The sequence below is a fragment of the Coptis chinensis genome, chromosome 5 (assembly GCF_015680905.1).
Source record: "Coptis chinensis isolate HL-2020 chromosome 5, ASM1568090v1, whole genome shotgun sequence".
NCBI lineage: Eukaryota > Viridiplantae > Streptophyta > Magnoliopsida > Ranunculales > Ranunculaceae > Coptis > Coptis chinensis.
Genome location: NC_141460.1, coordinates 24,383,572 through 24,394,488, shown reverse-complemented (window position 1 = coordinate 24,394,488; position 10,917 = coordinate 24,383,572). Strand labels below are relative to the sequence as shown.

Genomic DNA, 10,917 nt, shown 5'->3' with positions numbered 1-10,917 from the left:
AAAAAGGTGAATTTTGTAGTTATGCACATGGCCCAAAATATCGCCGATATATCCGATATCTCGCCGATATATATCGGTAAATTGGTATACCGATATCGATATTTCCGACATATATCCACCGAATATTGAACCTTTTTTTTTTCGAGATATATCGGAATTTCCGATATGAAAGTTTATATCACCGATATAATCGATATTTCCGAGATAATCGATATATATCAGTTGACTTTTTGACCAATTGTTAATAACTTAATATTGAAATTTTCGAAATATCCGATATATCCGAGATATATCAGCGAGATATCCGAGATATATCGGTGAGATATCTGATATTTTAGAAACTTTGGACTGGTCACCAAAAAAACCGAGATATCCGATATATCTCAGTTTTTGAGTACACCGATATATTAACTGATATCGAAATTTTGGGCCTTGGTTATGAAGAAGAAAACTTTTACCAAGTTCCAACCTGGACCTGGTCAAATATCTTAAGCTTGGGGAGGAAGTTTAATTTGTCCCGATTCTCAATACACGAAAACTCTCGAAAGACATCTCGACCAAAAGTACACTTTCTCAACCGAACCTAAGGTTCGTACTTCGGTTCCGTCAAAGCAGCTGCTCAGCGATTAATCCGAACCAGTAGCTTCGGAAACTGAGTCAACAACAAGGGCCCACACGTAGGCTCTATAGTTACTTAGTAATGTAATGTTTCCCGCTTCGAAACTAAAACTTAGTGGAGTAGAGAACCGAAGTATGCAAAAATTTATAATACCCCAAAGAAAAACGGAAACGCTCTCACTTTCCCACTTCTACTTCAAACACTCTCTCCTGTTTTTTTTTTTTTTACTTGGCCTAGTTTCTCTACTTATGAATGCACTTGCTCTCTCTTTCTCTCTGTCTTCTCATTGTGTAATACATGGCAAGGTAAAGCTTTTCATCTATAAAGATTCAATCTTTCCGGTTCTGTTAATTGGTTTCTTACCTTATTTGTTTCCATTGATGTGGGGAAAGTGTTGGGGGTGGGTTGGTTCAAGATGTGTTCTTTTTTATTTTTCGGATGTTGATAACATTTTTTGCTTGAAAAACTGCCCACTCCTTTTGATTCTGTTTTGGTGGTGGTAAAATGTTGGTTGCCCCTGCCCCTTGCAGTAAATTTACATTTTTGTTGCTTTACTGAATATGGAGTGCTGCATTATGGAGTTTAATAGTCTTACATGTTGTTTTAGGGTTTGATTGACAACTTAAAAGTCTTAAATTGAAAGTGATGAAATGTCTAATTGTTTAGAAGCTCACCTTTAGTTTGTGGACTTGTCACTGTCGTGTTGTTCTGTAAATAGAATTGGAAGTTCATAGCAAGTATTTAATCTTTCAATTATGTACATGGACATGAACACATTACATGGGATCAAATTCTGATCAATCTTGGAAGAGTGCCTCTTTTGAAGGCTTCTTTCATTTTACATATATCTGTTTTAATCAGAGAATGTAACATAGTATTAGACCTGAAGTTGTTTGCCACTGAAAGTGTGGGCAGTTTTCATTAAGGGATTCAAAACTATCATGATAAATGCAGGTATATCCGTACAGGTCCATTGTGTCCGGGGGTTATATGCAAGGTCGAGTCCAATGAGATAAGTATATAGTCATCACTACTGAAAATTGAGGGTTAGCTACGAGAAACTTTTATAGTAACTACGTGTCATTTTAGTTCTAAGAGAACTGTTATTACGTTGCTGCTCTGGATATATCTTAGAGGTTTAAAGCCTTAGGAGACAGTATAGAATATCCTGGGGTCACTCCACTCATTGCCTGTGGGATTTGTTTTGGTGCTCCAAATTAAGATGTTTTTAAATCCACAAATATCTTCTCCATAAACTGGGAGAAAGCAGTTTCTGGTCAATGTCGTCGTACATTTTGATAGACTGGAATTTTCGTAGATCTTGGAAGTTTGGAAGAAAATTTCTCAGTGCCCATATCTTGTAATTTGTTTTGGTCTAGATTCGTCGCTATTAATTACCTCCCAAGCTTACTCAGTTACTCTTTCTTGATGCCTCAAGTCCTCGACTATGGTGTCTAATCCTTCATGCATACACTTATGGTTACTAGCAGCTATTGGCCTGCTTATTTTGTGAATTGAGATTCTTGTGCTTGCATTCTATATAGTTTTTAGAGATATTTTTTTGCTGCAGGACTTGGCTTGTTGATATCAAAGGAATTGCAAGAAAAGTTAAAAATGCCACTCAACTATCTACATATGAAATCAAAGACTGTGGAGCAACTAGAGAGTGTCCCAGTTGTCATCACCTTATCGACAACAGTGATGTAAGTGTCTTTTTTTTTTTTTTTCCAGTTTTTGCATGCTTTCATGAGAATGGTGGCACTTATCTGGAGATATTGTGTAAATGTTGGAACTCTCATATTGATTTTGGTTGAGGATTCAATAGATGGGCTTAAGTTTACTCCTGATGGACTTCAAATGGTATTAAGAATACTTGAGAGTTAATTCATTATGTCGTTTAACATGAAATCCACACCATAAAAGACTGTCACAAGGTGTTTCTTGTTTGTACTTTGGAGATTTTGTGTCAATCTTCTAAGCCAATATACCTGTAAATTGTTAGCCATGTACCATCTTGAAATGTAACAGTACCTCACATAATGAGAATGTCAAGTTAATATATTAAGTGTGATGATTGTGAGGTTGAATGGGAGGCTCTAATTGGTAGAGATTCTGAAACATTTTTTTTTTGGAACTCTAATCATTGGTGTCAGTATTCTGTTATATTACTTGCATGTATAGTTAATTAGTGTTAAAAATGGAATTGAGCGGATTATGCTTGCCTACTTTTATTTACGCAATGACAATGATATTTATAGCTGCATATACATTTTCAGCGTTCTTTTGATATTTCTAGAAGCATGTATTAGGTCATGTCTACTGTAGTACTCTAGTATTATAGATGTGTCTCAATGTTTACATTTGGCTTATGTAACCTGGGTGCAACTACTTTCACATCTAGTACTAAACTCATACCCCCTCCCCCGCCCCCGCGCCCCTCCCCCCCCCCAAACTCCCTCACACAGACACACACACACTGACCCCCTATCCACACACCAATCACAAATGTAAAAACGTGAACATTGAAATCAAACCGAAACCCAATCAAATTGGAACTCAAGTGGATTTAGACTAAGTCACATCTACATGGGTTAGCGTGTCAGTGTCCAACACGAAAACAAAGTGACCGACACAGAAACCCAAATGAAGTAGGACACGGATACATATAATTACAAAGAAAACTACTAGTGTTCTTTAGCTACACAACTGATTCTTTGGCTCAAGAGTCAAGACCTTACAAATATAATTAGTAGGGAAGTTGCATATTACAGAGTTGTAACTATGTTAAAAGATTATTCTCTTAGTCTGTTAGGATTTAAAAGAAACCCTAGTTTGAAATCGTAAATGCATAACATGTACGTGAGTCTGACACGAGTGTCTGTGTATTGGACACTGGTTTTTTAGGAATATGAAGTGTCCATGTTACATAGGATTTGACCTATTTGAAATGGTTTCAAGGCTAGGAATATGGTGACTGTAAATCTTATAAAGCTCAGCAAAGTGATGTCTACGCTAGTCCGAAACATGGGGTAGAACGCCATGTCTGGCCCAGCATAGTCCTGAGATTGGTGTTTTCATAAAACAGTTTTGTACTAACACAAACTTTAGTGTGAATTTATTACTTTTATACTTTCTAGTATGAAGGTTGTTGTTAAATGTTTTTGTTTTTTTATCCCGGCTTTATCCCTTTCTAGAGTTTTTCTTACATAATATGTATGTACTTTTTATCTCTAAACACTGAGGCAAAAAAATTTTTTGGAACAAAATATTCAAATGTATAGTTGAATAAGGCAGTCGTGGATGCATATCATGATCGAAGAATCTGTTTTTGAGTGCACTCTACAAAAGAAATCCAATTTCTTTTTGAAAACTTTAAATGAGACATCTCATAAGAATCTAAAGGTTCATTCACTGTAGGTCCGCACCATGATACGTTCCTACTTCCCATCTAAAGCTCAGCTAATTAGTCAAGAATTTTTATTTTTTATTTTTACCTTTAGGAGAACTATGTAGTCAATTTACATTCTGCGTGAATCTTCAGCTATGGTAGTAATTATAGCCATCCAGTATCTCTTTAACATGTGTAAAAGAATGACTTGGCCACAGTGTGAGCCATCACTCTGTGGTCAACGTCCAGAGCTAAGGCCACTGTTCTTTTTTTTTATTCTTCTGTAATAATGATAGGCGGGCTAAACTTTATGGCATCATAGAAGCTTTTGCGGAGTAATCTCATTTTTCATCCTTTCACGGCTAACTAGGTCTCTTTTGGAGGCATGGAGCACATTCCGAAGTGTTTGTGGAAAGGAGAGAGATAGGAGGGTTTTGAATACAAATAAAGAGAATTGACAACCTTAAGTCCCTTGCTTGGATCAAGAGGTTGGATGACAAAGATTGAATGGGCTAAGGGGTGCAAACCTAGTTAAAATGTCTATGTTACCACACTGATGCGTATACACTCCTACAACTTTGGTTTTATGTATGAAATTTTGTTTTATAGATCAAAAACAAAACTATGAAATACTAATGAGTATGATAGAGCAAATCTTAAGATGCAATATTCTCGTCTGGTGTGTTTTGGTTCTAATGCAACTGTTTGGTAGAAATATTTTATATTGTGAGTCCTCTTGATTTGTATGTTCCATCATGTATGCCATTAGTCCATTGCATAATCGTCCTGGTAATTTAGATTCTTCTTTCCTTAGAGTGGGTGATAATTTGAACATCAGAAATTAATTTTCATATAGAAATTCCTTCAGATGATCTGGGAGTTATGTAGGCAGCGCTTGCATTGGATGTGATATGTTTCTGTTGTTTGCGTGCAGGTTTCTGTTGAATGGCCAGGCTTGCCTGCTGGTGTGAAGTTTGATCCATCTGATGTAGAACTTTTGGAACACTTAGCAGGAAAAGTTGGGTTTGGAGATGCAAGACCTCATATACTAATTGATGAATTCATTCCTGCACTTGAGGGTGATGAGGGTATCTGCTATACGCATCCGGAAAATCTTCCTGGTGAGGAAACTTGGTTGCTATTTTCCTATTAAAATTGAGATCTTGATGTAGCATTTTCTTTGGTGAAATGGGTCAACTAGATCATGATAATTTCTCTAGATTCCTCTAAGAAGTGTTTCTTATTTTATATTTATATTTACAATTCAAAAATATTTTCAGTCTTCTAAGTACCTCCAATGAACACATTGACATTTATCCCGCAAGAGGCAAGATGTTAGCTTTGAGGGTTAAGGATCAATTCATTCACAATGGGAATACTCTATAGATAGTTGAGGATTGAGGGTTTAATATGATTGGTGGAAGACTCAATGAATTAAATAACCCAAAAACTAGGGTTATACACAAAGCTCACACTTATATTTAGAAAGCCGTAACTCATAATAATGTTACTGTAGATGTTGTCCTATGCTTTATTTGGTTTATTGCTAGCCAAGAAACCTTATTTTGGCAAGTACTAAAGTTTCTTCTCAATCCAAAGTTTCTTGTAGAACAAGAAAAATATAAAGGAAAGGAAGTCCTTGCTAAATTTAGAAACCACCCCTAATAGGAAACTTAACAGCTGCAAATATCTTTGAAAATCCTACTTCTGAAAATATAACTTGAAGTGTTGGATCTGATCACGTGCTCCAAGTACGACGCATGCATCATATACATCAACTAAGCCTTTAGATTTGATGGCAGATGCGTAAAGGATATCTATTCCTCACCGTTTTTACAAGGTTAGACACTTCCAAATGGGTGGATTGTTTGTTTTGTAGGAAACATGGAGATACCTGGAAAAGGACAGCCCTTAACACTTCTAAGTTTGTGCTCCAATAAGCGTGTCATTTTAGTGCGTCATAATCTCTTCTATGAAGCATGGACATTCCTCTAAGGGCAACCTATCCATGTCGGACACGTATCCGACACCGACACTCCCTGATACGCCTCCGACATGTGTCGGATACTCGATTTGGAGTGTCAGATTTATTAATTAATTTATAGAATTTCCGACACTCCATGGACACGCTAGGGACACACGGGGGACACTTCTACATTTTACTCTAAATTTTAAAAAAGTGATTAAAATACTTAAAAGAAGACATGATTTGGTAGGGGTTTTATTTCACTCTTGAAATAAGGAGGCACAATGCACAACTGCACACTTTTGATGATTGCCAAGTCCTTTTTAAGTTTATATATATATTTGTTATGAATCTTCTGTAATTGTTATATCTTTCGTTGGCATTAGCTTGCATTTTTGGACATGTAATCTTTTAGAGTTAGACATGTTCAAAACTAGTTTTCATATTTTGATTTAAACTTAGTGCAGAGGGTTAAATTTCATGACGTATCCATATATATATATATATATATATATATATATATATATATATATATATATAATTTTTTTTTAACGTGTCCATAACGTATCCGTGTTCTACTTTTTTGAATGATGTCGTGTCCGCGTATCCGTGTCGTGTCATATCCGTGTCGCATGTCGGTGTTTGTGCTTCATAGAATCTCTTTATCACATATATAAGAAGTTTAAAACCTAGGTTACATGGACACGCCATATTTTGAAAAAAATCCGTGTCGGATACGTATTCACGTGTCTGTGTCGGACACATATTGCATGTAATTTACCTCAAATTTTGATATTTTGCCGTGTCCGACAATTCGCATCCGTGTCCGATACGGCGTGTCAATGTAACCCAGTTTAAAACCAAGAGAAAAATAATCAAAAGTATGTCACTGAATTGTATAAAAGAGAAAAAAGTAACAGATGCTACCAACCTTTTTAGTACAAAAAAGGCCATCTTATCACCCCCTTCTCCCCCTTCTCCCCCCACCCACACACACACACACACCACCACCACACACACACACACACACACACACACACACACACACACAAACACGCGTACACATACACAGACACAAAATCACCCACCTACATGCATACACAGACCCCAAAAGAGGCCCTGAAGCTCTTTCCTTTTACATGTGCAGTTGACTTGGGAGTTACTTTTATTGAAATTATTTTTATCCTTGGTCAAACTTTAAGGTTTACAAAAAAACTCATGAAACAAATTCTCATCAATGCCACAGTCCATCATAGTATCTACTGGCCCTTGAATAGGAAAAAAATAACCACATGCTCAAATGTAAAGAAATAAAGTTACCCATTTTAATTAAATTACATGTATTTGAATTGAGTTGAATAACTTTTATGAATTTAGATTTTTGATGAAGCTCGTCAACTAAGTTCGGATTCAGCTGGTTAGTTGCAATTAATTAGATATTGTTAACTTTGCAATCGTTTCCAGTATGTTATCATTATTAACAACAGGGGTGGTTTTACTTTAGGTGCCAAGAAAGATGGCAGCAGTGTTCATTTCTTCCACAGAACATCCAAAGCATATGCAACTGGTCATCGCAAGCGTCGGAAGATCCATGGTCATTATAATTCGACAGAGGATGTCCGCTGGCACAAAACAGGTAAAACCAAGCCTGTGATGGACGGTGGGCTTCAGAAGGGTTTTAAAAAGATCATGGTTCTTTATGGAAGCTCGAAAAAGGGGTCCAAGCCAGATAAGTCCAATTGGGTGATGCATCAGTACCATCTGGGAACCAAAGAGAACGAGGCTGACGGTGAATTTGTGGTATCGAAAATTTTCTACCAGCAGCAGCCTAAGCAGATGGACCAGAGAGATATAGTTGAAGAGTCAGTTGCAATGGTCAAAGGAGCTTGTCCGAGCACGCCAAATACATATATGCCCATTCCACCTCGAGCAGGAAAGCGTCCTTTACTTGATGAGATTGATGAAGAAAATTGGAACAACTCACCCACCAAGGTACCTTCCTTGAAACATGCTTTAGTCTCCTGCACGGGTTAGGATTACTATATTATGTACACACTAATTCAGCCATAGAGGACCTATCAACTAAGAAGTGTGCAAATGAATGCCGTAGGCCTGTGGCTGGGTTCTAGGTCGGAAGTCAACCTTTTGACTGATAAATATATAATACCATAGGGCTCCATCAAATGAATGTGATCATCATACAGGATGATTTTTTCAATAAAATATATTTTCAACAAGCCCCTTTGGAACTCAAGATACACATATTTAATGCATGACCATTGTAGTCTGGAAGCATTCTGTTGAACGTGAAAAATGTGAACCTGCATTATCTTTATTTACCACGATGTTTTTTTTAATAGAGCTGAGGTTATGGCTGACCTCTACCTGTTTTAAGATCTAATATATATAAAGCCTTCTCTGTCCTCCTCCACAATGTTCATAAGTTCTAAGTTCAGAGGAGGTACATTACATCTTCCTTAGCTAAAGAAGCAAGGTAATCTGCAGCCCTGTTGGCTTCTCTATATACATGAATGAAGTTACATTTTCAAAAAGGTGCAGCAGTTATCTTATAGCCATAGCTATATCTTCACATTTCCATGGAGCTCTTTCCTTGCCCTTCAAAATATATACTGCTCTCAATGAGTCAGAAGCAACCTCCACTCTGAATGCTTGGATCTCCAAACACCCTTGCAAACCTACTAAAATGGCTTTAAGTTCTTGGAATAAGACTGAACTTAGCCCTCCTGCTCCAGTATAAGTTAGCATTACTATGCCTTCCGAGTCTCCGATTATTCTACCAATGCTTCCTTCATCATTTTTCAGAGATCCATCAGTATTTAACTTCTTTGTCCCTTCTTGTGGTTTCCCCATATACATTGTTTTGGAACTTTAACAATATGCTCAGAGACTCCTCCCAATCTCTCCAATAAAACCTTCAGCTTTCCTGAATACTTCACCTCAGTTAACTGACATTGCAAGTAGAATCTCAGGTCATTGATTAGTCTTCTTTTAACAACTTGCCAATATTTACCACGATGTTTAAGAAGCTTAGAATGCAATCTTTTGATGGATGAGCAAAATGTTGTGGTGTATTCTGGAAACATATTAGTGGAATTGAAATAGTACTCTTCGTATTAAACTGCAGGCAACTTTTTAATTTAGTATATTAACAGAAATTGTTTAATCTGAAAAAGGTTGCAGAGTTTACATCGGAAGCACCTCAGCGCCCTTCGGAAGATGTTCATTTTGACGATGGAAAAGCAGAACCTGATTGGTGGGCAACCGATTCTCAAGTACCTGAGGACCTGGATTCAAACAACATCAATGCCCTTTTGTTATGTAATGAGATTCTCGATACTAATGAGCCCATCAATGAATTTGAGTTAAAAAATGATCACTACTTCGTATGTTCTGATTCCAACAAGGATTACCTGTTCAATGGAGATTCAAAAACATCCTGTGAGACCAAAGGAGGATACTGGGGGATCTCTGACCTTGGTAATCTAGAATTTGAAACACCACCTGATTTCGACCTTGCGGTGAGCTTCATATCACAACTCTTTGCAATCAAGTGTAGGTGTCAGGGTGCTCTTTTGGGTGATTCCTTTCTATATGACAGAATATGGACCTGCAGGGGAGCTTAACCTAGCATTTAAAATACGTATTTGCGTGCTCCCCTGCAAGTTCACCATGTGTTCCTATAAGTTCTTACAGTCATAAGGGGTTTATCTGATCTAGAATATGATAAAAATCTTTGATACATGGCCAATATATTGGTTTTTGGTCCATACCATACCCATATGCATGGCAGGGGCCACTTCTCAGGCTGTAATTATCCAATATGGTGCATATATGTAAACAATACTTGGGATAGTGAACGTTGGTAGAGCATAGTACTTCAACTTGTATAATAAACTTTTTCCATCTATGTTTTGCAGAATATGCAGTTTGATTCTCAAGAAATCTTTACGAGTTTATTTGACCGATGGTAGAGAGCTCAATGCAATGGAGACCAAATTTTGGTGTTGACTTAAGATCTACTTTATCAGCTTCTCTTTATGTAAACTCTGGCCCTAGAGAGGAGGCTGTATAAATCTGATTTTCCATGGCTTTCTGAAGTTCATGAAGCTTTAAAGCGGAAAGGAGACTGGATTCGATAAACTACCAGTCTCTGTAGTGTAGCAATGCAGGGTTGCGTGAGGCTTTTCAAAGGTATAGATGTACTTATCTCATGAGGTATGGTGTTTAGTGATTTTGATTTGTGGAACTGTGGTAAATTCAATTACTTGAGAGCATGACGTGTTTATGTGGTGCTAAAAGCAACGCACCTCTAATTGTTATTTGGTTTGGGTTTATATAAGCTTCTGCTCCTCATGTCATGCTCCTGTAACATTCTGAGCACATTGATTACTTCTCATTAGTTAGCTTTGTTGCGTATGCTAAAGATTTGTAAGACATTTCTGGTATGTATTGAACAAATGTGTACAACACGCATGGTGTTAAAATGTTGCTTTTACCCGAGTGCATATTTGAAATCTACAAGTAGCTAACACTGATAATCATTTAGAACTTCACTACCATAAAATTTAAAATGTGAATGCCTCCGAAGTGTAATTCACTTATTGATCTGTCACCACCAAGGTCGAAAATATTGCGATACATATCAGAAAATAAAAAGTTAGATATGGATATTTTCGATATAGCAGATATGGACTCCAAATTGTGTTAGAAGCGGGATATCGGAAGTTGGAGGTTGAAACAGATTCTCAATTGCTTTATAAAGTTTTAAAGGATGAAATCATTGATTGTCACTGGTCACTAGCTCGAATTACTGTTCAGATTAAGTTAGTGCTCTGCAAATTCCATGAAGTTGGAGTTGGGTTTATCGGGAGGCAAATGGTGCTGCAGATTGCAGACTAATCAAGTAAAAATGTTGTTAATTGG

General features: G+C 37.0%; 1 protein-coding gene across 1 annotated transcript; it reads left to right on the top strand.

Annotated features, from left to right (window-relative positions):
• Nucleotides 1-725: 725 nt before the first annotated feature.
• On the top strand, nt 726-10,515 carry LOC147497148 (SUPPRESSOR OF GAMMA RESPONSE 1-like). Its single transcript, XM_086559833.1, has 6 exons — nt 726-924; nt 2,190-2,322; nt 4,942-5,128; nt 7,478-7,965; nt 9,168-9,512; nt 9,912-10,515. The coding sequence occupies exons 1-6, from the start codon at nt 917-919 to the stop codon at nt 9,963-9,965; spliced, it is 1,215 nt and encodes a 404-aa protein (XP_086415959.1). The 5' UTR covers nt 726-916; the 3' UTR covers nt 9,966-10,515.
• Nucleotides 10,516-10,917: the final 402 nt, after the last annotated feature.